The following is a 27,588-nucleotide window of genomic DNA, read 5'->3' on the forward strand; positions in this document are numbered from 1 at the left end:
GGGGCGACCGGGTCACGAGTGGCCGGAAGTTGCGGCCTTTGTGGATAATCCGAGATGGGGACCACTCTGGACATCAAGATTAAAAGAGCGAATAAAGTGTATCACGCCGGGGTAAGTGGAGGGGTGTCGGGCTTCAAGCTCCGCGGTTTCCAGCACGGCGCATGCGGGCCCGACGCTGGATGGGCGTGCCCTGCGTTCCTGTCCTGTGTAGGGCTTGGGGCGCGTCGGCAAGCGGGCGGTGGGGCCCGAGCTGTCGCTCTCGGGGTGAAGAGCAGGTGACAAACGCCCCTTTCTGCAGAAGAGCTTTCAAAATGGACACGTGTGCTCCAGGCGGTGGTCACTCCTAATGCAAAGTTCTCTTCTAAGCCTTGCACCGCGGCAGGATCCATTACCCTAGTTGTAGAATACGATCGCCCTGGCTTTAACCCGGAGACACCAGCGATTGTAACGCACAGCTGCTGTGGAATCACAGCCAGTTTCTGCACACGGTTCAGGGGATACAAATGCAGTGTGGGGTTGAAAAGGAAATCATCCCAGGTGAACATCGCAAATGGATGCTAAAAACTAGAAACCTGATATTTAATAAAGATTCCAGTGATCCACCCCACTTCCATCCTCACAACAGAAGAGAAGCAACATTCGTGATTTGTCTAGCAGTCACCATTCAAAGACCCCTCCCCCCCAAAATAACCCAAACACCAAGTTGCCATCACCCTTTATAAAAGGGACTCCATGGCAAGATGAGCTGAGAAAGAGGAGACTTACTTACGCTAGACCACTGCGAAATATTTAGTTCATAAAGGAAACGACCTGCCTTGCCTCAGTTGAGGGACACTGTTGGGTCTGCTGTCAGAATCTGATAATGCTCTTCGGAGGATCCACTTTGGGTTCCCAGCAACCATGTCAGGCCACTCACAACCACCTGTAACTCCAGTCTCATGCCTCTGGTCTCCAATTGGACCTGCACCAAAGACACAGTGTATAACATAATCTGAAATAAATCGTTTTAAATGGAAATCAGTAAAACTGTTAAAGATGAAAAGACACTAAAGGCAAGGACTGGAATGCAGTGCACAACTTTTGTCAAACAATACTTTTGTGTCAGTGTTGAATTTTGCAGGCGTGTCTTAGTCACAGGGGAACCCTTTTCATATGCTGAACTTAGCCATAGTAACCTCAGAAAGTTTAACCATAAAGTATGTGCGTGCATACATTTCTGCCTGTATATAGAACAAGAGTAAATGTAGCAAAACCTTAACAGTTCTGGGTCCAGTTGAAAACCATGTGACTATTTTTTCTTGGTTAATAGCTTTGTGGAGATATAATTATATATATATATGTATATGTGTTATATATATGTATACACACACACACACACAGATATTAGAGATATAATTTGGATAAGGCAAAAACCAGCCCTTTATAGCATCCAGTCCAGTGGTTTTAGTGTATTTATAGTGCTGTGCATCCATCTGCACTAAGTTCAGAACTTTTCACCAACTCCAAAGGAAACCGTATACTTGAGAGCTGTTACTCCTCCTTGCTTGCCCCCAGCCCCAGGCAATCACACATCTGCCAGGGCTCTGCCTGTTGTAGGCATTTCACAGGAAAAGAGTCCTCCAGTCTGTGGCCTTTCTGACAGCTTCTTTGACAACACGTTTTCAGCATCCAGGAGTGTTGGAGCACAGCTTGTTTCTATGGCCGAGTAGCAACCCCGATGTATCAATAGGCCACACCCTGTTCTTGCCCCTGTTGGAGGACAGGTGAAGGGAATGATGGCCTGAGGCTGGATGGGGCTAGATGGGGCTGTCTGTGGAGTGGGAAGTGGAAAGGTACCTTTCTCCAGGAAGGGCCATCCCTGCTCGGGGACCAGGAGGGTTAGAAAAGGAGTCACCAGTGAGACAGTCTTCTGTGCAGGATTACAGTGGAGAGGCTTCTGTGCGCTGACTTATTTTCTTCCCTAAGCATCTCGAATCTCTTCTGTTTCCCTTGGGTTTAATCCTTTAAAATTGTGGCTTGGCTGTTGAGCTTATTTTTTTTTTCTTTTTTTCGGAGCTGGGGACCGAACCCAGGGCCTTGCACTTGCTAGGCAAGCATTCTACCACTGAGCCAAATCCCCAACCCCTGCTGTTGAGCTTATTAAGTGTCAGCCTCCTCTCTAAAATCCAGACATCCCCAGTAAATTTTGTTTTTAGTTGCAACAAGTTTGGGGAGTTTTTTAAGTAGTGATTTACTCCAAAGCAAACCCATGTCACTCACCCCAGGCCCTGCTGGAAAGGTCCGGGAACCAGGATCGGAAAACAGTGGCCCTGGGAGGATCGGGACCACCCACCTAAACTCTTGACCAGACTCTAGTTCCCTAGGAGCCTGATGAGACTCTGTGCTTTAGTCATTCCTGTGGGCTCCAGAGCAGTCCTTGGTGTCCCAGATTGATTTCAGCAGGATTGGCTAATAAAATTTGTACACTGAACAAGTTACATGTCTTCTGACTTCCCTCAGTATTTTCATTTTAGGGGGTGAGTTTGGGGGCTTTTGTTTTTAGATATTTTAGATATAGATATTTGTTTTTAGATATTGTCTCTCTATATAGCATCTCTCTATGTAGCTCTGGCTGCCCTGCAATTCACGATATAAACCAGGCTGACCTCAAACCTCCAGAGATCTACCTGCCTATGCTGAGTGCTGGGACCATTATGATTAAAAAAAAAAAAAAAAAAAAAACCACAGGTTACTTAGATATGTCTAATGTTCCCCTAATATATTAATTTCTAATTTTAATATTTTAAATTTTAGGAAAATTTATGAGCAGAATTACAATAAGAATGAGATTTAAATGGCATCAGAAATAATAGAAAGACAATAAAATGGGAACATTTATGATTTAGTCATAGCTGATAGCTATAAACATATACTGTATATTTTATATGACTGTAATAGTCCTATTGTCATAAGTGAACATTAAATATTTTTAAAACTATTGATATGCACGTGTACGTGTGGCAGTCAGAGAACATTGTGCAGGAGGGTGCCTCCTGCTGTGTGGGTCCCAGGAATGGAGCCTGGGCTGAGTCAGCAGCCCCTCCTGTGCACTTAGTTACAACAGTGTATCCAGTGGCTGCTACTTCATAGATGCTCAAAAACTCTAAGTGTCCTGTAAAAACAGACATTAATTTGACAGGGGGAACATGTAGGTACAGTCTGGAATTCATATGTATGAACAATATTCTTGATACTAGTCATTCTTTTTTTTCTTTTTTTTTTTTTTTTTTTCGAGCTGGGGACCGAACCCAGGGCCTTGCGCTTGCTGGGCAAGCGCTCTACCACTGAGCTAAGTCCCCAACCCCTATACTAGTCATTCTTAAGAGGATGACAAATAAATATGGGGGTAGAGATTTTAGGGCTCCTGTAAATAAGGTTTTCTCTGTAATTCACGAACAGAGACTACTAGAAAAACTTGCCAATTTCATGGAGCCTTCATCCCAGGACATGTGGCCTCTGCAGCAGTGTTCCCAGGCTACCGTCTCCCTAAAAGTCTTCCTATTAGGTTGAAATTTTGACTTCTAGTTCCATATTTCCAGCACCATTTTTAATTCCCTTTGGGAATATATAACTAGTACTGTATCATAATAGCATGTGGGAGTGTCCCCCCTTCTCACATATGCTGTTATCTTTACAACTACAAGAGGGGACGCTGAGAGAAGACAGAGCTTAGGGAAGTCAATGATGTGGCAAGACACAGATAGAGAATATTTGAACTTGCTTCTTTCTTTTTTTTTTACATTAACTTATTTATATGTATATGTTTGTGTACGTGAGACACAGACAGACAGGGACAGACTAGAAGTTCGTCCATTCTTTTCCTTCTACCATGTGTTTCCTGGAAATTGAATTTAGATAGTGCTTGTGGCAGGTACTTCCCTGTGTTTTTGATATAGGGTCTCACTCTGTCATTCAGGTAGGTTTGGAACTCACTGTAGCTGAGGCTAGCTTTGAACTTGCAGCAGTCCTGTAGTAGCATCTTGAGTGTTGGGATTGTAGTCAGGAGTCACCATTCTTTTATTCCCAAGTCCAGAACTCTGGTCTTCATTCTCCTCTGTAGGATGAGACAATAGCTACTCAAGTGCTGCATTCTCAGAACTGAGAGACAGTATTTCCAGATGAAGCATAAAATTGACCCACAGTAGAGGCCCAGATGCTAAGTGGCCATGTTCTGTTTTACCTGCACCTCACAGTTGGTTCACTCAGAACTGTTCTGCTGTGATGTGAATAGAGCAACACACTCCACAGATGACATCCCAGGTTCTTGTCAGATCCCTGTGCATTGTGAACAGGAGACCAATGGTCAGCATCCAAGGGGCATATAGGTTCTAGCATATAGGTTTCAAATCCCAAAGCTGAGTGAGATTTTGGTGTTACTCTATTTGCATGGTGCAGTAATATGCACATGAATAAAATTGTGTGTACTTACTGACTAGCTGTCCCCTGCAGTAGATCTTTCTATAGTGTAAGTATAATGCTTTTGTTTTTATGACTTCTGGATGCTTATTCATAAGTGTGAAGCATGTTCTCATGAAAGTGATACTATTGACTATAAGGTTGTGAAATACAACAGAGATAAACTAGTATAGCCAGGTTACTATGACAAGGGACTTCTGTGCTATAGAGTGGTTACTGTTACCTACCCACCCACCCCTCAAACCCTCCAAACTCGATGTGCATTTTGTCTTACATGGTGTGGATGTAACTTCTTCAAAAATAAAGAGAAGAAACACAATAGCTCATTATTTATAAGGAAAAGTTGCAAAACTGAAATACTATTTAAAAATGAAAAGCATAGAACTGGAGAGGTGGCTCAGAGGTTCAGAGCACTGCTCTTGCAGAGGATCCTGGTTTGATTCCCAGAATCTATGTGGTGGCTCACAACCAGCTCGAAATCCCAGTTCCATGCCTTCTGACCTCCAAGGCACCAGGCATGCACATGGTACACAAGCATATATATATATGAGGCAAAACACCCATGCACAGGAAATATATAAAATCTTTAAAAAGAAAGAAAGCCTAATTATTCACATGATTGTGGTTGTTTGAATGAGACTGGCCCCCACAGATTCACATATTTGAATGCCTGGTACTTAGTTGGTGTGTTACAAGATATTTGAACCTGTTTGTACTTACGGCGTGGCTCGGCCCTTAGCACTTACCTTTAATCCCTCTGGCTGGAATACAGTCATGCCTTTAGTACATACCTTTAATCCCAAACAATAAAGGTAAAGTTAGTCTGTAGAAGGAAGCACCTTTGTTTGAAAGTGATGTCTAATTGAGTAGCAAAGTGACAAATCATAGAAAGATTTGATAGAACAGGATATGCTCAACTCTCAGGAGAAGAGAGAAAGAGAAGCTACTTAAGGAGAAACAGCACAGGAAGGAGAGAGTACAGTGCAGGAATTCAGTAGAGGTCGTGGAGAGCAGTGCAGTGGTTGAGAGGGAGAGTAGAGCAGCACAGAGAGGGAGAAGGCAGTTTTACCAGGAGAGTATTCCAGAGACAGGTTGTAGATAAAACAATCTAGACACAGGTAAAGACGGCGAGCAAGAGACTCAGGAGCCAGAAGAATAGAGCAGATTGCTAGCTAGTATGAGGCCAAGCAAAGAATTCAGGAGAGGCTGAGAAAGAGAAGCCAGATTGAAACAGCTTGGAGAGGAGTTTGAGCTAGAACAGCTGAGTTGACCTGCCCGCTATGGTTCATAAAGGACAAGAAAGGGTGAGCTTATTCAGCAGTTAGTCTCAGAGAATGAAAACCCTCTGGGCCTAGGTAAGACTATATGGAGGCTAGAACTTCCAGGACTAGGCCCACGTTAGCAGACTGAATAAAAGTCACTTTGGTGGAACTGTTAGTGACAGACTAGATGTGGCATTATTGGGGGAGGCGTATCACTGGGCTTTGAGGTTTCTAAAGCCCACACCCGGCCCAGTGTCCCTAGTTGTGGATTTAGCTGTGTAATCTCTTAGCTACTGTTCCAACACCATCCCTATCTGTCTGCTGCCGGCCATGCTGTCCACCATGATGGTCATCCACTAACCCTCTGAAAGTATAGGCAGACTCCCAACTAAGCGTTGCCTTGGTTATGGTGTCTCTTCATAACAATAGAACAATAAAACACTTGTCCTGCTGGGATGATCTGCAGTGCTGTGAGTATGAGAGATTGCAAGGTCATGAGGGTTCTGAACCTTTTTTTTTTTTTTTTTTCATTTTTGTGTTTTATTTGTTTTGGGGTTTTTGTATCTTTTTAAAAAATTAGATTGACCTTTTAAAAGATTTATTTATTTTATGTATGTGAGTACACTGTAGCTGTCTTCAGACACAGGAGAAGGCATTGGATCCCATTACAGATGGTCGTGAGCTACCTGTGGGAATTGAATTCTTAACGGCAGAGCCATCTCTCCAGCCCAATTCTGAATCTTTTAGGAACCACAGTTAGGAACCTGTAACCAATATGAATTTCCTAATTCATAATCTGGACCTTATATAATGCACAAAAGGTATTTTGAGAATTATCCCAATCTGAAAATTGGACTGGGGTAAATTTGTCCCTATAGTTCTGTGCTTGTCACAGCTGCTGTCATGCTGGCCTGGACTCTGGGTAGCGACTGAAGCTGGACAGGTGTAAGCCTACCATGTATCCTGCACATCTGGGCTTCATGGACTTTCTCCCTGCTCAGCTACTGTCTATTCTTCCCCTCCCTCCTGCCCTAGCTTTACCTGAACTCTGTTTCAGGCTGCTCCTGAGGCTCATGTGGCCTGACACTTGCATTCTCCACCCAGCTGCTGTTGCTATCTGGGGGGGGGGGGCTTCCTGTCCAGCTGTGTGGAGAGCCATCCGGGAACGCTTGACAGCTGGTCCTGGCGTTACTTACGTCTCATATTGCTGACATAAATATCCCAGCAGAGGCAACTTAAGGGAACAAGGTTGGGTTTGGCTCACAGTCCTTTGTGGAGAAATTGATGGTGACGGGCTTGAGGCAGCTGGTCAGACTGAACCTGCAGTCAGGCGCTCGAGCGAGACAGCTGAGTGCTTAGCTCCTTTCCTCAGTTTATTCACTCCCGTCGTTAGGGTACACTTCTGGCCTCAGTTAACCCAATCAAATAATTCCTCACAGGCCTGCCCAGAGGCTGCTCTACTAGGTGATCTTAACAAGTCCATAGTCAGTATCACCTTCATCACCACAGCCCTCTATTGTATCTGTTTTCCTCTCTGCTGACTTTTCTCCACTCAGTACCCAACTGGTCTGTCAGTCCTTGGCTTCCACTGCAGCCAAGGCACAATGCTTTGTGTGCAGTCCCAGTGGTCTGGGGACAGTCCCCTGTGACACCCATCCCTCAATGTCCTATCTCTGCCCTTGATCACCCGCTGACCTCTTAGCAAGGTGGGTCCAGGTGAAGCTACTCTTCTATTTGCTCTCCATCACCATTTCAGTTTCTGTTGAGTTCCCAATGCCCCATACACATCCTCCTCTCCACCCAGCCTCCAACTCGAGAGGTGGCAATGTATGCACGCTGTTCTATTTGCAATCCCCTCTTCAACCCCAGGCACCACTCTAGGCTTCGACTTGTAGTCAGGCAGGAGAATGTTTTCCCATCATTTAACACACATGCACATCCACAGGCACGCACACACGCATGTGCACGCGTGCACGCGAGCCAGCCACAAGAGAACTAGTGGGTTCGTCTCTCTCCTAGTGTGGGAAGCAGGGATGGAGCTCAGGTCACCAGGTTTGGTGGCAGGTGCTTTTCCCTGCTGAACCATCTGGCAGCCTGAAGAATGACTTGTCCCAACCCCAGTTCCCCCTCCCTGCAGCCTTCCCTCTTCCCCAGATTCACTCCACCTTCTACTCACCTCAGAAAAGATTAGGTCTCCCAGGGACATGAACCAAACATGGCATAATAAGCTACAATAAGACCCAACACATCCTATCACATCTAGGCTGGACAAGGGAGCCCCATAGGAGGAAAAGGATCCTGCAAGTAGGTAAAAGAGGACAGCCTCTGCCCCAACCATTAGGAGTCCCCCAAGAACACCAAACTACTCAGCCATAACATATTTGCAGAAGCCCTAGGTTCCTACAGGCTCCCTGATCTTTGCCATATAAGTTCCCTGAGTCCTGGTCAGTTGATTCTGTGGACCATGTTATCTGTGGTGCCCCTGACCCCTCTAGTTCCTCTGATCCTTCCTCCCCCTCTGCAGCACTCCCCGAGCTCCACCTACTATTAGGCCGTGGGTCACTGCATCTGCTCCCATCAGTTGCTGGATGAAGTCTCTCTTTGATGATTCTGCTAGGTTCCAGTCCCAGAACACTGCAGGCAGGATGAACTGTAGGTCAGAAGTTTTGTGACTGGGTTGGTGTCCCAATTCTCTACTTGAGGCCTTGCCTGGTTACAGAAGATGGCCAGTTGAGGCTCCTTGTCCCCCATCACTAGGAGTCTTGTTACAATTATTCTCGTAGAGTCCGTGGAGTTTTCATTCTACTAGGTTTTCACCTTACCCCCGAAATGACTCTTAATTCCATTTGTTTCTTCTAGTGTTTTCTCCTCCCCTCCCCTACTACCTAATCCATCCTGTTCCCAATCCTCCCTGTCCCCAGTACACCTATGAAATCTATTGTTTCCCTTCCTAGACCTCCTAAAGCACCTTCCTTAAGCTCTCCTTGTTAGTGAGCCTCTCTGTGGACTTTTACTTTACAGCTAGTATACACTTATGAGTACATACTATATTTGTCTTTCTGGGTCTGAGTTACCTCACTCAGGATGATTTTTTTCTAGTTCCATCCATTTGCCTGCAAATTTCATGATGTCATTGTTTTTAATAGCCAAGTAATACTCCATTGTGTAAATGTACTACATTTTCTTTATCCATTCTTCAGTTGAGGGACATCTAGGTTGTTTCCAGTTTCTGACTGCTATGAATAAAGCTGCTATGAACATAGTGGAGCAAGATAGAAGAGAAGGTGGGGAGAGCTTCCTAACATCCTGGCCTAGGAAGCAGCTTTTTAAACACAACACCATGCAGGCATAAGATCAACAATAATAAATAGGACCTCATAAGCTGAAAAACTTCTGTAAGGTAAAGGACACCGTCAGGAGTACAAAAAGACAGCCTACAGGAAGATTTTTACCAACTCCACATCTGACAGAGGGCTGATATCAAAAATACATAAAGAAGTCAAGAAACTAAGTATCAACAAACTAAATGATCCAATTAAAAACTGTAGTACAGATCTAAACAGAATTCTCAACAGTGGACTTTCTCATGCCCGAGACACACTTAAAGGAAGTGTTCAATGTCCATAGCCATCAGGGAAATGCAAATCAAAAGTCTCTGAGATTCCACCTTACACCTGTCAGGATGGATAATAAAACCACAGGCGTCACTGCTGGCAAGGCTGTGGAGCAGAGGGGTGTGCTCCATGCTGGTGGGATGCAGGTGTGTACACCCACTTGGAAGGCGGCCTCTTAGAACCCTGGAGATACAGCTACCTCGAGACCCCTCTGTACCCTCCTGGGCATGTACCCGAATACCGCTATATCCTGTCATAAGGAGGACATTTTCTTGGTAGGCTAGGAAGTGTGAACGGTTTTCTCTCCCATCTCATACATGAGGCTCTAGCTGCTCTAGAAGAGCAGAAACAAACCAGTAACCGGCAGCAGCATGCACTTAGAAACACAATGCTAAGCTCAGAGGTTGGTGTTGTCTTGTCCTGTGTGATGTCCAGGGCCAAGGAAGAGAATGCATAGTGCAGATCCCCTCCTGCAGGCAAGACTTCCATTCTGCACGTGGTGGAAGATGAGTGTGCTGGCTCCGGGGTCTCTGTCCCAGTTGGTCACAGCATGACTTGGTAGAGCTGCACACTGAGGTGTGTTGTGCACACTCAGGCCATTGTACAACTTGCCAAACCCAGTTGGCTACCTATGAGCTTTTTGTATTTCCTTAGCATCTTCTAGATTGAACTGCTGTTCTCACATTTGCTTTGTAGCTGTAAAATGATAAAGTCAAACAGTTCCATACATGAAGAAAGAGGTGAAAGCTTTCACTTATAATCAATTTCTGTAAAGATTGTTTTGTTTCCCCTTGTAGTCCTGGCTCTCCTGGAACTTCCTCTAGAATTTTACTTAAAAGTGAACTTACCGTGGTAATAGGTCACCAGTTTGTATGGTTCAAGCATTTTGCATTCCAAGACAGGTAACCTTCACCTCCTTCTAGCTCATCCTTCATTCCCTTCTCTTAGGTAATCACCTCTATCAGTTTCTCAACTCTGTCACTTTCCCATGTACAAGAAAAATGTACAAATACCATTCCCCAACACTTTTTATAAGTGAAGCAGTATACAGCTTATAAAATGTTTATTACAGCCCTATTCATGACAGTTAAAGTAGTAGCAATCAGCCTTTGTGCCTGTTGACATTCCTAACGGCAATGTAAGGTATACACAGTGATGCTCTGGTACACTAGTCAACCCTAGCTGTCAGGGACAGAGGCCAAGTGCTTGGGCTACCCCTCCTGTGCTTGTTTTCTCACCTTCAGATATAGAGTCCAAATTATGGCTTTCATATTTTATTTCAGGTAATAACTCATTCTGCAGTTTGGAGTGACTCTTACATTTTATTGACAGAGTTGGAAAGGTGCCTTCTCATTCTTGGTCAAAGTGATGAGTTTGTGCTATGAAGACCACAAGGCTGAGGCCAGGGGTGACCTGGAAGCCTGTGTTTATGTGATGTCTGATGAGGGTGGACTGTGAGGTCTTGGTCACCTCCAGGGTTTCCAGAGCAGAGACTGAACCTCTCTGAAGTAGGCCAATTGGCACTTTGGCCCTCTGCCTCAAGAAAGGTTGAGTTTTTTTCTCAGGGTCAGTGACTCAGAGGCAGCCATGCTACTTAATTTGATGAACACAGATTTAAATTCTACATGGAAGGTATGGTGTATAGCCTAGAATATTCTGCCCACCTTCTGTGTTTTCTCCATACAAACCACATGAAGCTGTAGTCTCCCTCATTCGTGTTTCTAGTTTTCTCAGCTTTCTTGGGTTAAGGGTCTTTGTCATCTTTAGATGACAAAGGGCAGTTCTTCTCCCTAAACACCATACATCAGCAGGGATCTCTCAAGATTCCTAGGCTCGATGCCATCTTTGATTCTAAGAGGTTCTGAAGCCCTGATTCCCAGCTGCACCCCCATGTCTGTTGTCTGGGGCTATATGTCTTCTTTTGTGTTGAGCCTCTAAATAAGAGTGGGGAGAGTTCTTGGGTTCTCATTAGGGTTCTTGTTCATTCTGTCCTTTAACTGAGAACACTTGAGTTCCACTGTCCTCTGCTTCCAACTCCTTAGGGTACACTTGGATTAATTATCCATCCTATTTTTTTTTTTAAAGATTTTATTTTATTATGTATGAGTACACTGTAGCTGCCTTCAGACACACCAGAAGAGGGCATCAGATCCAATTACAGATGGTTGTGAGCCACCATGTGGTTGCTGGGAATTGAACTCAGGACCTCAGGAAGAGCAGTCGGTGCTCTTAACCTCTGAGCCATCTCTCCAGCCCCATCCTATTTTTTAAAATAAGAATTGTATAGGCCTGTATATATTAGAAGAATAATCAACAAATTAGTATTTTGAATTTTTTGTTTACTTTTTGTTTTCCAAGACTGGGTTTTTCTTTATAACCCTGGCTGCTCTGGAACAAGCTCTATAGACTAGACTGGCCTTGAATTCACAGAGCTCCTCCTACTTCCCTAGTGCTGGGATTAAAGGTGTGTGCCACCACCACCTGGCTTAATTTTGAATTTTCTTTACAGTCTTGTTTCTTTTATTTGTTTGTTTTTGTTTTTGCATTTATGAGAAAATTTCATTGGCCTTTTGGATAAAATTTATTTACCAAGAAGGATGGTCCCATCATACTTCTGCTGGAACCAGTGCATGGCCTCCTCTTTGCTGATTCTGTGTTTGGCCCCAATGCAGCCTGTTCTGCACTTCTTGTCTGTGATGCTGAAACCTGGCCTACCCAGCATTCCATAGAAATCCAGGCCATAGATGCCAATGCTTGGGCCATATCTGATGCCCAGGTCAATGTGTTCTTAAATCCCAAAGCCAAAGTCGCCAGTGTCCGAGAAGTTATTCTTCAGGGATTCGTACTCTCGCACCTTCAGGCCTTTCTCCAGAATCTCCTCTGCCTTGGCTCCATGGACTGTGTAGTGAACAGGACTTTTCTCATTTCTTTGGATGCCAAAGGACCTGACAGTGATCTAGCTTTGGAAAACACAGGGGTCTGGCTTGTGAGCTGCCCCAACACCTTGGCTGCCCAGGTCAGCCTGTCTGCTTTCCCCACGCAGACACTGAGGCAGAGCTTGAGGCTGCAAAGTTCTGGAATGGGGTTTTCCTTTTCTCCCTGACCTTGCACCATGGTGGAGAACAGGAAGAGAGAGTACAGTATTTCTTAATTAAATCAGAGAATGAGTGAGTAGGCCCTTGACTCACCAACTACTTTCTCTGCTTCCAAAGTTATTTACTGCTTTCCCCTCATATGCCGTGGGGATTAAGGGAGAACAGGGGACTGTGTGTCTGGTAATTATAATGTGGCAATCAGTGGTCAATCGAGAGACCTTTTGACCTTTTTCACGAGAATAACCAAAAATGTTATGATTACATGAGGACAGAACTATTTTCAAGGACAGTGACTAGTTTAATTAATGAAGTCTACAAACTTATTTTGTTTATCTCTCTTCTGGAGTATGCTAGTCAAATTTGGAAAAAAAAAGTACTAGGACTTAATTCTTCTTAGTTTAAATTTCTATTTGATTTAGTTGTATAAACATCATCATAATCATCACCATCATGTTTGTTTTAGAGATAGGGTTTCTATGTGTAGCCCTGGCTGTCCTGGAAGTTGCTCTGTAGAACAGGCTGGCCTTGAACTCAGAGATCTGCCTGTCTCTGCTTCCAGAGCTCCAGGATTAAAGGTGTGTGCAGTCACTGCTCAATGATCAGAATTATTTTTAAATTAAGTTTATCGGCTAAATTATTGTGGCGGCACTGTTTTGTACATCTGCTCGTGGCATTTTTTTTTTTTTTTTTCTTTTTTTTTCGGAGCTGGGGACGCTCGTGGCATTTTTATGTTCTAAGAATGTAAAATTCTTCCAGTGTCTTAGTTAGAACTTATTGCTGTGAAGAGACACCGTGACCAAGGCCACTCTTATAAAAGACAACATGTAAACAGGGCTGTCTTACAGTATCAGAGGTTCAGTCCATTATCATCATGGCAGAAGTAGAGTAGCATGCAGGCAGATGCTGGAGGAGCTGAGAGTTCTACATCTTGATCTGCAGACAGCAAGGAGGAGACTGAGCCGTACTGGACGCAGTTTAAACATATTAGACCTCAAAGCCCACCCCCACAGTGATACACTTCATCCAACAAAGCCACACCTCCTAGTAGTACCATTCCAGGCTTTCAAACACATGAGACTATGGGGGTCAAATCCATTCAAATCAGCACACCCAGGATTCTGCTGAGAATGGAGACGATACTTATTCAGAAATACTACTTGTGTGATTGGGTATGTGGAGCCCAGAGAACATGCTGTGCAAGTTGGTTCTCTCTCACGTGGTCTCAGGATTAGAACTCAGGCCATCAGGCTTGACAGCAAATGTCTTTAACCACTGCACCATCTTGCTGGCCCTGTTTGTTTTCATTTAGATTTCACGGCTATGAAGTGGCTGTGGAAAGCAAAGACTTAGTACATTTAATAGACACAGTCCCACAGAGCACAAGAAATGATAAACTATCTCCCCTAAAACTGGGAGTAAAGTCAGTAGGTAGGTGGCAGCACCACTGTCAGTGTGGGCTGGTCTTCCATAGTCTTACCTTGACTGTCTTCTTTGTTGTCAGTAGCTTTTGCTGCTACAGTACCATCTGTAGAGTTTGCAAATCAGACCTCAGGTAGGATCTAAAGCCAGGACTGAAGGTGTATCTGGAAGTGGCATGGGGAAAGGTCCAGTGCATCCTTCGTCCAGGCCTGACACATCACTGTTGTTGGGCAGGGTTGGGGGTTGGGGGTTGTAACATCTGCATTTTGAATCCAGTGATCTTCTTCTTCAGAGACTATCTGAATCTCTAAATAAACAAGATTGTTCCAGAAAGGTGTGCTGGTCTGATTGGACGCTGTCTCTTGTCCCATAGGAAATGCTGTCTGGTGTGGTGGTCATCTCGAGCAAGGACTCAGTCCAGCACCAGGGAGTCTCGTTGACAATGGAAGGGACTGTAAACCTCCAGCTCAGTGCCAAAAGTGTGGGTGTGTTTGAAGCCTTCTACAACTCTGTGAAGGTAAGAGCCGGCACTGCTCTCTGTGGAGCTTTGCAGCCGCTCTGGGCCTTGTAAGCTGCCTTTACTTTCCTGGTCTTCACAGTCTCAGCCCCTACAGAGCTAGTGCTGTGTGCTGCCAGCAGGTACTTGGATGTGTAGCATCCTGGCTGGTGCTTGGGATTAGAAGGAACGAGTTTTAACTTGAGTCATCTGAGAGAGAGAGCTTCTCTGAGAAATGCATGTGGCCTGTGCTCCTTGCCTTGCTTTCTCAGACTTTTTTGCTAGCTGTGTGCACTGCTCCTGTTGAACGAATGTCCACACTTGGAACATGGGGCTCTTTGATTATGATTTTGTTATTTTGGGTAGAGTTTATATTTTAGAAAGTTCCCCCAATTTAGAGAAGTTCCCCAAATCTTTTCCTGAAGGCCATGTGAGCTCTCTCTGAGGAAACCTGTAAGGAAGAGAACATGAACTTGTTTAGTTTTAGTAGTGTCCTATGTCCTGCATCTTTCTAATTTTAATCCATAGGAACTTTCTTGGGGCGATGCTAAACCAAGGTGTAAAAGCATGAAAGCATCTGGACGTGGTGGTGCATGCTGTAGAACCAGCACTCTGGAGGCTGAGGCCAGGGCATGACCATCAGGACTTTGAGGCCAGTCTGGATTATGCAGGGAGACTGTATCTCAAATAAAACGAAATAGAGAACATAAAAATTGGACTGCCTGAGTGGTAGTGCAATCGATTTCTTAGTCTGTGGAGCCCTCTGAGGAGTCTCTGGGCTTCTGGAGCTAGAGGAGAGACCTGCCCTGCCCACAGGGCTGCAGTGCTGAAGACTGTGGGGACTGGGGTGGTGATGTTGAGAGACGCCGGGTAAGGAATAGCCCTGGGCCACATATTGGCTGAGGTGGCCAGGCAGCTTACTTACTGTGCATATAAGGTTGTTAGGACAGTCCAGTGAGGAGTTTGAGCAGGGAACAGGCATACGTGGGTTCGGTTCCTATTGTGTACAGCACCTCCGTCCCTGATGTTTGACAGGGCCATTACAGAATCACTGAGATGGGACCTACACAGTACAGGGAGCAAACTGACTTCCACATGCACACTGATAGCATGTGCAAATCACATACACACACACACACTCACTCACTCACTCTGTGGTAAGGAAGAAAGGAGGCATCATTGTGCAGACTTAAGAGACTGCAGCAGCTCGAACCTGAGAGACACAGCCAGAATACAGCAAATACAGAGGCGAATGCCAGCAGCAAACCACTGAACTGAGAACGGGACCCCCGTTGAAGGAATCAGAGAATGAACTGGAAGAGCTTGAAGGGGCTTGAGACTCCATATGTACAACAATGCCAAGCAACCAGAGCTTCCAGGGACTAAGCCACTACCTAAAGACTATACATGGACTGACCCTGGACTCTGACCTCATAGGTAGCAATGAATATCCTAGTAAGAGGACCAGTGGAAGGAGAAGCCCTGGGTCCTGCTAAGACTAAACCCCCAGTGAACTAGACTGTTGGGGGGAGGGCGGCAATGGGGGGAGGGGGGGAGGGGAACACCCATAAGGAAGGGGGGGGAAGGGAAGGGGATGTTTGCCAAATGTACATAAGAAATACTCAAGTTAATAAAAAAAAAATGATAAAAAAAAAAAAAAAAAAAAAAAAAAAGAGACTGCAGCAGCAGCATTTGCTGTTCTGTCTAGCCCCTGCACTCTGCTGCCAACAGGAGCAGCAGGAGCTTTTGTGTGCCTACTGCTAGTAGGGCTGCAGAGAGAGGCAGACACAGTGTGCGCTGGAAGCTGAAGCTGCTTTGTGTTGACAGCCAATCCAGATTATCAACAGCACCATAGATGTGCTGAAGCCAGGAAAGATTCCCAGTGGCAAGACTGAGGTTCCCTTTGAGTTCCCTCTGCTTGTGAAAGGCAGCAAGGTCCTGTATGAGACTTACCACGGCGTGTTTGTCAACATTCAGGTGAGCTCCTAACCCCACTTACTTACAGCTTTATTTTTTTGCTGAAAACCAGCTTGATTATTTTTTCTCACTGAAATAAATGAACTCAAGCCTAATAATGGATTGATTCCAAGACTGCTCATGCGTGTGCTGTGTTTTCTCATTTTGTCCTATAACTGCATTTTGTGTATGACTGTTATTGTTTTTGCAGAACTAGAGATTAAACCCTGGGCCTCACACATGCTGTGACATAAAGTCACACTCTGAGCCCCTGTGACCCTTGTGTTGAGTATGAACTGTGGCTATAATTTCTCCCTTAGGGTTCCTTTGTGCCACTGCATTTTTCTCAGGCCACAGTGACACCGTCAGGGGCACAGATGTGCTTCAGCCTCGTTCTGGCAGCAGCACTCACTAATCTGTTTTATTCTTATGAGTGTCTCTTTGTGGAATACCCAAAGGTTGCCCATTCAGCATAGTCCGCATTCTTCATTGAGCAAACCTTGTAAATGAGGGGAAGTGGATTTATGACTTCCTGTCTACCTCTACTGGTGAGGGATGGCTTTCACAGTTGCTATTGTCTCAGGAGCAGAGCCCAGTCATGACTCAGCCAGAGGAAGAGGCCCCTTCCTTCATTCACTGCAGAAAAAGGTACTTTTGTATAGTTTGCCATGGGGCAGCTCCCTTGCTAGCTGAGAAAACCCTGCAGTCTTAGGATGCACAGAAAGTCAGGAGATTGGAAAGTTGTTTGATTTGTTAAGTTTTAGTTGATCACATTTCACTTAATAAATACCAGTCATTTGCTTAAAATCTAGCACGTTTTTGAAAAGCCTCAAGCCATTTGAGAGGGTTAATAAAGGTTTAGTCTTACATAAATTTCACATACTGATAGAAAATCTGTCAAGGTGAAGCACACAGAGTGTGTACTTTATTGTAGAGGCGCCTTCCATGAGGAAAATGTTTTCAGCCCCTTCTCACATACTGGGTTCAAGCAGTAACTAACATACACACACACATACACACACACACACACACAGAGAGAGAGAGAGAGAGAGAGAGAGAGAGAGAGAGAGAGAGAGAAGGCAAGTTTATTAGAATAAGATCAGATTTTTTTACCACTTGAAGATTAACCTCAGCTACAACATGGAACTGTGTACAGCCCCAAATATCTCAACATTTTGTAAAGATGCAGTTTCTCCTTAGCTGAACCTCATTGGTTTATATGGGCTCATTGTCACTCAACATTGGTTCGTATCTTCCCTTGCAGTGCTGGGGTGAAAACCCAGCTGACCTCATGTAACACATGCGCTCCGTCACTGAGCTGCATCCCCAGCCCTGCCAACCTTTGTCGTCTGTATTCTGAGTCATCGCAAGGTTAGCTGCAGTCTTCATGCACTTCATGTCTTACTACCTCAGATCCATTTCCACAAACCCAGAGATCATCATATAGAACCATAGTTAACCTTTTTTAAAATTAACACAAATCCTCAAATAATTTCTAGTTCATATGCAAATGTATCACTTTCTCTTAAGCAAATATACTTAATAAGAACTAGGGTTATGGCTTTTTGCTCAATTTTATCCATCTATCCGCCCTTTATTTCACAAGTCTTCCTCATCTCCTTGCTTGTCAGTAGGCAAGTGTCATCCAGAGAGGACTGTGATTTTCTGTGACCCCAGGACTCATCTCAGCACAGGGCTTCCCAGAGTATCATTTATGGCACCCATTTCTTGCTGTGCCTTCTCTAAAGATGACAGTGATTTCATGGGTACATTGCTCAGAGTAAAAGCTTTGTTGTTGACCCTAATACATTCTCAACTTATAGAGACACAAGGAACCTTTTCTTTTATAATTGGGGTTATATTATAATAGCATAATGTAAAAATATCATGAGACAAAGTAAAGAGTTTAAAATGTAACCTGTATTAAATTTCTGACTTGCAAAAGCTTGACTTGCTGTTATTTCTTACTGAATTCTGCTCTTGTGGCCATACTGGCAAGATTTTATATTATGGCACAGGCGAATAGCAGTATCACTATGTCTGCTAAAATCACATATTCAAAGTTAATTTTTAAAAATTCTACTCACCCTTTCTACAGTTAAAAATACTGGTGTGTGTTCGTGTGTGTGTGTGTGTGTGTGTGTGTGTGTGTGTGTTGCAGAGATGATTCAGTGATTAAAAGCATGTACTGCTCTTGCAGAAGACCAGAGTTCAGCTCCTAGCACTCCTAGTTGGCAGCTCATAGCTACCTATAACTCTGGCTCCAGGGAATCCCAGTCCTCTGGCCTCTCCTAGCTTCCCTCACATATACACATCCACATAGACACCCACATACCAACACATAATTTTAAAACTTAAAAAACTAATCCAACCTTGTACCTTCTGAGCTCCTCCTGAACTCACTGCAATAGATCACTCCATAGGACCTAGGAAAGTTAGTTACAAAGCAAGAAGACCCAGGGTTTTACAACAGGCAAAGCTGGGTTGTAGTTACAGTCCGACCAGCTCACTGTGTAAGGGTTTGGTTTAGATCTCGTCAGCAGACAGGTGTCAGTTTATATCCTACCTCTGTGTTTCCACCCCCAAGCAGCCTGCCTGACCTTATTGCTAGAAGATTAGTAGGAGAATGACATGAAGAGCTAGGCACAGGCCTGTCACAGAATGTCCTCTGTGAGGAACATGAGTTGATGACTCTCCTCACAGTAACCTTGGCTGTCTTGCAACTCACTATGTAGACCAGGTTGGCCTTGAACTCACAGAGCTCCACTTGCATCTACCTTCCTAGTGCTGGAGTTAAAGGCAAGCACCAGTAACAACTCTTTTAAAATGTTTTTGTTTGCCTGCATGTGTGTCTGTGCAGCGTGTGCATAGAGTGCCCATGGAGGCCAGAAGAGGATGTCAGATTCCCTGGAACTGGAGTTAAAGATGTTATCTACCGTGTGGGTACTGGGAGTCAAACCCATGTTCCTTTCCAAGAACAGCAAGTGCTTTTGACCACTGAGCTATCTCTCCAACTTGATTGGAAGTTAGTTGAAACAGTAGATTACAGAGAACTTGACTCCCTCTAGAACATAACATTGGAGTTAGTGTCTTTGTTTCACCTTGCTGCCTTCCCAACAGATCCCATGAGCCATTCACTTACAGATTATTGGTCTCACATTTTGTATAGTGGCTGAAGTGGGTGCCTGTGACTCATTTCCTTCCTTCCTTAAATTGTAGAGTGAACTCAGATTAACAAAGATCTGAACCAAAAATTCCAGGCTCCCAGAATATTTGAGCTTGGCTTTCCTGAACACTGGCTTTGTCCTCAGATAAGTCCTCCCTTGTCAGAGATGACTGACACTTGCTGGCTGTCACTGGGCAAGTGCAACTTCCATCGTTAGGCCCAAGACTCAGTAAAAGGGAATTCTGTCTTCAGTCTTCAGATTTACCTAGCACTTCTCAGTCACTGAGAGAGGTAGATGTAGACTAGGAAAAGAATCAGACTAGGTAAGCTAGAGAGAAGATGACTTACCTCACTGCATATGATGCCTAGGAGGTGGGCAGTCCCCCCCAACCCCCAACACACACACAGAAACGTCCTCACTGAGCTTGTCTGGTGTGGGGAGAACAGATTACATCTCACCAGAGAATATATAAGTTGCAAATACACATATATAAATTTTAAGATTCTTGCAAGCAAGAGATGATTCTTATAAAAATGTTTTATCTTCCTGTACTATCTCAGATATAGAGGAACTTATTTCATGTGGAAAGGTTGTTCTTAAGAGTATAGCTTCTTACAAGATTCATAGCTATGCATGTAGTCCTAGGTATGAAAATTATTTCTGACACAATTCAAAAGTTTGTCCTATATGATTGAAGCAACAAGTAAGTTGCATAAACAGGAATCATATGAGGGTCTTGGGGTATTCACGATGCTAAGAATGGAACCCAGAGTCACACACATCCTAACAAGTGCCCAACTGCCCAGTATTTTTTCTAAAGTCTAGCACCAGGGTTGCTTTCTGAGCATCCTAAGCTCATGGCCAGGGATTTGAGGCCACAGTTCCTGTGCCACACCCAAGTAAGCATAACAGCTACACTATAGTGCCTCTCAGAAGGACAGGATCCCTCATAGCAGGGGATCCACAGTGACAAGTTCAGAAAAACCACACACAGTCCAGAAAGTGAAGAAGCCAAGTGTAAAGCTAGTGTTTCCTGTGTCCCCCTCTCTCCTGCCCTTTAGCTTTTCTAACCTCTCCACATCCTGGTTGTGGAAACGGCTGTGTGTGTGTTGTTTAGAAATGCCCTTACTTTGCACATTAATGTTCTTGTGTATATCAGCTGTGTGATACACATCCATTCGCCAAAGGGACCTTAAATTTGTCGACTGCTTGTCACTTTGGATGTTGTGTCTAGGTAAGAACAAAGCCTACTGAGATGACATTTGTCTCCTGCTTCTCCTCTAGTATACTCTGCGCTGTGACATGCGGCGGTCCCTGTTGGCCAAGGACCTGACCAAGACCTGTGAATTCATCGTTCACTCTGCTGTAAGCCTCACCTCAGGGCCCTGGGCTCTCTTGTGAGGTGTGGGATAGCACCTGTTCACAAGCCCATGATGGGGTATGGCAGGAGACACGAAGCACCTGCTGAGCCCAGCAACATGAGCACTAGCATGGCCGTGCTCTCCACAGCACAGTGGTGCCAGCTTAAGAGGCTGTGCCTCACTGTAGGGAATCCCCACTTCACCACAGCAATAAGTATACTGTGACACTCTGAGGAGCAGGACAGGGGTATAATGGCCATGTTAGCTCACAAGCAGTTACGCCCAGCTACTCAGTATGTTATCACCATGTTATCAGTGCTGGGCAGAGGCTCCCAGCCCCCAGCACTGCACTCAGCTGCTCCATCCGTGGTCCTTGCCCTGCTCACTATGGTTTTACCTCCATTTCAGCCCCAGAAGGGGAAGTTGACCCCAAGTCCTGTTGACTTCACGATCACCCCGGAAACCTTGCAGAATGTCAAAGAGGTATTTGTCTCTCAATCACACTTGTGTGTTGTGGCTTTCCTGAGAACGTGATCCAATGACCAGCTACTGCCCAGTTGTTCTTCAGGGACAGAGGTTTCCAATGGTGTTTGTACCCAAGGGCTGTTTTCAAATTGATTTCATGTTGAGCTCACTAATTATTTAGGGAAAAAAAAAAAAAGACAGTACTTTTCAAGAGTCCCTCACATGCTTATAATCTGTTTTCATGCAGTGACGGTATCTCACCATATTGCTCAGACTGGCCTTCTGCAGCCATCAACTCTGACTGCAGATCTGCATCTCTGCACCTGGCTCGCATGCTCAACTGCATGTGTGTCCTGAGCTCCGCTGCCACTGCCCCTGTGCCTGCTCCTTCATTTCCCTTAGTAGTCATGGTTGGCACTGGGCCAACCTCGCACTCTCTACTTAGTTTGCAGCCTCCCATTCAGACCCAGAACTGTTCGTGGCAGTGGATGGCAAGGACAGCACCAGCAGATTTCCATGAATGAGAACCAAGGATGCTCAGCTCTCGCTGGCAGCTCCCATGGGCCTCTGTAACAGGCAGTTCATTACTGTGGCCTAGCTCACCACTGTCGCCAGCCCGCTTGGGGTAGCACTCTGTTCTACCGCCAGAAAACTCTCCAGGTTTTGTTTTTTAGTAAATTATTCTGTGTCAGAGCAAGCATTATTGTTTTGTCTACAGCTCTTTCCTGGATAGAACCTGGATTCTTTACTCAATTCTGCATTTTGCTCATGCTCATAACTGGGTTGAAGGCAAGCCTGGAGATTTGGGACACTGCAGACATAGCTGATGTCATTCTTTATCATAGGGAGCCTTTTCAGAAGATTCTGGAAGGAAGTAGCCATCCTAGGGCTAGGGAGATTGTCTTCCCTGTGAAGCGTTTTCTCCAGACCTGTGTCCCTCCAAGTCCTCTTCTGCAGACAGCTCCCTTACTCATGCTTCACATGTCCCTCTGTACAGGGACAGGGCCCACATGTGGGGCAGAGTCCTCTTTCCCTTGCTTCTGTCTTCTTCAAATATCAGTTCTTGGTGTATACTTGAGAATCTTTGGTGTAGATTCATTAATAAAACTATCTGCCACCAGCCCCTGAGAGTCTCATGTATTCCAGATGGACCTTGTTATTTAGTTGAAGGTGACTTAGAACTTCTGATCTTCCTGCCTCCACTTCTTGAGTGGTAAGAGGGCACGTGGCTGCTGCCATGCCTGGTTGGTGTGGTGCTAGAAATTGAAGCCAGAGCTCCGCTGTGCCCAGCAGGCACTCCTCCATGAGCCCTGTTACTCTTGTTTCTTATACTGACTATTTGCAGAAGTGATAACATCTTAGATACACTGATGACAGTTTTACCAGAAAATTTTAAACTATACACATAAGCAATTACAAATTCGAAATAATTTTAAGTTTGTGGCTTATGTTGTTTCTTCTGGATAGTGCAACATAATAGAAATGAAGACTCCTGAAATGACTGTCCAGTTATTTCCCTTCAGTGCTAGGGCCAATTCCCCTTGGCCAGCTTCCTGTCTACAGAGAAACAGTCCCAAAGCTTTTCATCAGGCACTGAGAGAAACTGCTCTTTCAGTGTCCTTGAAATAAAAATAATTGGCTTCTCAAACTTGCCTAACTGGGAACACTGTAAAACTGACTCTCTTTTTCTATTTTCTTAATTTTTTTCTTTTGTGACCTTTGGTTGAAGGGGTGGTTGTCCTTAAACACCCTTCTCAACTCTGAGGCTTTTTTCATTGTTGCCTGAAGAGCTTTTCCAGTCAGTGTACGTGGAGTTGATTCTGAGTGAGCTGGTCTGTTTGTCCCTCATGTGTATAGGGTGGTTGATGAGCCAGTCTGGTGTCCACTGAAAGATGAAATTGCTATTATTCCTTCTTGTTTTGGAAAATAGTTTCCATGGTTTATAGAACAATTACTCAACTCGGTTCTCAGTTCTTAGTTGCACCAGTGCGACTGGGATAAGTGACGGTCTCCTTTCCTTCTGTCCCTGATGCCTTGTCTCTGTTCTCCATAGAGGGCTTCACTTCCCAAATTCTTGATTAGAGGACATCTGAACTCCACTAACTGTGCTATCACGCAGCCCCTGACAGGAGAGCTGGTGGTGGAACACTCGGATGCTGCTATCCGGAGCATAGAGCTTCAGTTGGTCCGGGTAGAGACCTGTGGTAAGGATCCTAGAGGATCTAGGTGTCTGCACTTGCACTGTCAGCTACTGAGACATCCCTTCTTGTACTCTTAACATGGTAGAGGACATCACATTGGAACAGAGCAGTTGTGCCATAGACCTCATTATTGTAACAGTGCTATTCTGATGACCCCTGTGGCCTACTCACCCTAAAATTCCCACTTGCAGATAATCACTGAAATACTAATTAGGTCCCCAGCACCTCAAGTCTTGGTAGCATTGTAAAACTAGTGTAGTGATGTTTGAAGACATGCAAAGTGTAAAAGAGAAGGTAACTCCCAGTCCTGAAGAAGAAACTGGAGAAGTGGGTGAATGTGTTGATGCTGGTTGGCACAGTATTGGACAGTTTTATGACCAGTTTGGTGTCCTGGTGTCCTGACCCCATGATGTTTCCTCTTTCTCCAGGGTGTGCAGAAGGCTATGCACGCGATGCCACAGAGATTCAAAATATTCAAATTGCTGATGGGGATATTTGTAGGAACCTTTCTGTTCCCCTATATATGGTCTTCCCCAGACTGTTCACCTGTCCAACCCTGGAGACCACCAACTTCAAAGTGGGTAAGCAGTCCAGGCTTAGCCTGTGTAGTCTAGGAAGGGTGTGGGCCACAGGGAAGAAGTGCCTTGTACACGGGACTGCAGTCATCATAGCCCACAGCACGCAGCTTCTTGATGACTCAAAAAAAAAAAAAAAAAAAAAAAAAAAAAAGAAGAAGAAGAAGCTGTGTGTGCAGGCAATAGAGCCTGCTGCAAGGCCCCATCCAGAGTCAGCCATGGGTCAAGCAAAAATACCATGAGTCTATAGGCAAAGCCTTGACAATTGTCTAACAAGTAGTATGTGACCAAATATCCAACAGGAAACTACCTAAAGGAAGGTGGGCTTATGGTGGGTCACACTTTGGAACATTAGTCCATTGTGGTGGAAAAGCCATGACTGTAGGAGACTGCTCGCTTCCTGGGTAGACCAGGTGTCAGAGAAATGCTGTTATCAGGTTTGCTGTCTTGATTTTTCTTTTTATTCCCCATGGATGACATCAATCACATTCAAGGCAGGCCTTCCCTCCTCAGTTAATCATCTGTAGAAACTCCTCTGTAGATATACCCAGACGTGTGTCTTACAAGATTCCAAAGCTAGTTAAGGTGAGAATACGATTAACCACAAGCCCACCCTCTGACAGCAAAACACTTTGTGTTTACAATGGCATCCATTTCAACCTAAAAAGTCCATGATCTTAACAAGTCTAACACTGGTCTACAGAGCACCTGTGAGCCCTAATACAGCGTACTTTCAGCACAGACATAGAGTAAACATTCCCATTCAGAAAAAGGAGCAACAACAGGGCCAAAGCAAAGGAAATTGGAACCAACACAATACTAAACCCAGCAGTTGGATCCCTCATCTTTTGTCATCATGTCCAGCATCTGGGCTCCAGTAGCTTTGGGTAGTCCTGGCCATCCAGCTCTAGTGTGTGCAGCAAATGTAATGGCTCTTTGACCAGCTTTCTTGCCTGCTGCTGTCCTTGGCAGAAGTCTCACTCCTTGCATCTCCAGCATTCTGGAGCTTTCCGGTTCCACTCTGGGTACAACTCTGCAGCTTCACTCAGTGCCTCTCTGCAGGGAATCTGACCCTGCCATGCACCGCCTGGCCTCAGAGGCTTTCTGAAACACTTGTGCAGATTTCTAGGTCACTATAACCTGGCTCTGACCACTATATGTATGTTACACTAGCTCTGCCACAGATCTGGTAGCCTCTATGTACCTTGGTGACTGAACCTGGAAAATACTTCTCTATGTATATGGGTCTGTTGCACCCTAAAGCCCTACGCAGAGCTGGGTTTCTGTGGTGTGGTGCCAGGCACCTCTGTCCATACTGGCAAACATAAGGATAGTGCTCATTTTTGTTTGGGGTGTTTTCCTCTTCACATACATCCCCTGTGTTTTGATCTTTACCCATAAATACCAAAAAGAAAAAACAAAACAACAAACAAAGAAAAAAAAAAGGAAGGAAATCCTGTCTACAGGAATGTAAAAACCAAGTGTTTCAACAGATGTCTCCTTAGCTGATTTTCATGAACAACAGTTGAACCAACTGTGTGCTGTTTTCCTTTGTTAAATAACAAACCCACCAAGGTCTTGTTTTGTAGCTTAAACCAGACTGGAACTGACCATGGCTCAGGCTGGCTGTAGGCTTATGACCTTCCTCCTGCCTGAGCTGTTCAGGTGCTGGATTCTAGGTGTGCGCTACTCAGCCTGGCTTAAACCATACACCATTTCTAAAGAATATGTCTCACTTGGAAACTGCCAGCTGTAACACAGTTCAGAGCCTAGTACTCTAAAAAGAACTGCAGAAAAGGCAAAAATACAGTAAAGGCTATAAATATTTGAAAGGACTTTAGAATTCTTTGTCTGTCTGTCTGTCTGTCTCCCACCCCACCCCCTTTCATTTTATGAGACAGGGTTTCTCTTCATTGTCCTGGCTGTCCTGGAAGACTCTGTAGAGCAGAGATTAAAGGTGTGCGCCACCATCACCTGGTTCTAGGATTCTTGTCAGAAAATGGAAAGCACTGTTGAGTAATTGTGGAGTACTCCTTTTGACTTAGTGCCCTAGCCAACAAGGCAGAGGTAATTAGAGAGGTTAATAGTGCAGTCATCAGTATGGGGCCTCACTGGTCCTACAGAATGTGCAGGGAGACACTGCCTGGGACAGAAGTACAGAATCCCAAGTGGACTTGGACACTGATTCACTGATAGACTCTGGTTTCCAGTGCTCAGTGTGAGTGAGCATCTCTTTCTTCCCTGCAGAGTTTGAGGTTAATGTGGTGGTGCTTCTTCATGCTGACCACCTCATCACTGAGAACTTCCCACTGAAGCTCTGTCGGACGTAGTCCAGCTGCAGGAATGGGACGGAGTGGCCACGTGGACACTGACCCAGTCATCTGCTCACAGGGACATCACTCAGGCCATCTGCTCACAGGCACTACGTCAGCAGCATTCATCTTCATGATGTCTGTTCATTGCCTCCCTCAGAGCTTGTTTCCTGCAGGTGCCCTGCCTCTGCCCTTCCGTCTGGAATGCAACAGGATTTCCTCATGTGTGTTGCAAGATCTCAGAAAACATTCCTGATGGCTCCAGATGTACCTGTTTCTTCTTAGGTTCATTAAGCAGCTTGTCTGAGTCAGATGTGGAGGCAGAAGGGAAACCCTCTTCATCTTGCCCAGACTCCTAACAGCAAAAGAGTCAGCAACCAGCAAGCTCTTTGATTGAGTCTGTGATCCCCTCCAAGGAGTGACAGTGACTTCATCTGGAAATACGGAGCTTTTCTCTTCTTGACATCTTGATAATGTTTCACTAGAACTTCTAAATTTTTTAGGAACTGGAAAAGAAAAACCACAAATTGTCCTTGTTCTCACGGAGTGGGAATGGTAAGTGTGACAGTCACTGGAGTGTTTGCAGTGTGTAGTACTGGCACACACAGTTAATGCTGCCACGTTCTCAGAATGTACTGAAAAGCAAGGAGCTGATTCTGAAGGACAGAACGTCACGCTGAGGAACGATGATAGTCTTGGTCTGTCCCAGACCCCTAGGGCACATGTGCTTTGAGGCGGGGTTTTGGCCTGACGCCTGTTTCCCTTTAGCCTCACTGTAACCCACACTGTATGGAGAGGATGTTACAGTACTTTTCTTTCGTCCTATCCTGCTGCTGTTCTGTTGGTCCACAGTTAGTGAGCACGCTGCACAACAGCTGGCCTGCCTTCACCGGGTCTTGGGGGCAGGCCTAGACAAAGCAGGTCCTGACTGACAGCCTCCTGGCCACTCTCCCATTGTTCTTAACAGCTGAGGAACTGGGGCATTACTAATGGGGTCTCACTGGGGAAACTGAGAAGACTTAGCTGAGTCACCTGACAGTGGGTTCCCAGAGAATGTATTTTTGCTTTGTCATAGCTATCTTTGATGTATTTAAACAATCTAGTACCCAAAATGTGGGCCATAATTTCTGGTGCGTCTGTAAGGAAAAGTCACCTTTGATTACATAATTTTTTTTTATGAATAAAGAAAGCTAAATAATTTTTAACAATA

At 44.9% G+C, this 27,588-nt stretch overlaps 1 protein-coding gene and 1 pseudogene across 2 annotated transcripts; one reads left to right on the top strand and one right to left on the bottom strand.

Annotated features, from left to right (window-relative positions):
- On the top strand, positions 1-27,588 carry Vps26c (VPS26 endosomal protein sorting factor C). 2 transcript variants are annotated; one of them, XM_032900383.1, is made up of 8 exons: positions 1-111; positions 14,219-14,362; positions 16,169-16,318; positions 20,749-20,829; positions 21,234-21,308; positions 23,344-23,494; positions 23,920-24,072; positions 26,314-27,588. In XM_032900383.1, exons 1-8 carry the CDS (start codon positions 55-57, stop codon positions 26,394-26,396), a joined length of 894 nt encoding a protein of 297 aa, XP_032756274.1. In that variant the 5' UTR covers positions 1-54; the 3' UTR covers positions 26,397-27,588. The 2 variants fall into 2 exon arrangements, with proteins under 2 accessions (XP_032756274.1, XP_032756275.1); XM_032900384.1 differs by lacking the exon at positions 16,169-16,318.
- On the bottom strand, positions 11,823-12,445 carry LOC116898963 (annotated as a pseudogene).

The sequence above is a fragment of the Rattus rattus genome, chromosome 4 (assembly GCF_011064425.1).
Source record: "Rattus rattus isolate New Zealand chromosome 4, Rrattus_CSIRO_v1, whole genome shotgun sequence".
Classification (NCBI taxonomy): domain Eukaryota; kingdom Metazoa; phylum Chordata; class Mammalia; order Rodentia; family Muridae; genus Rattus; species Rattus rattus.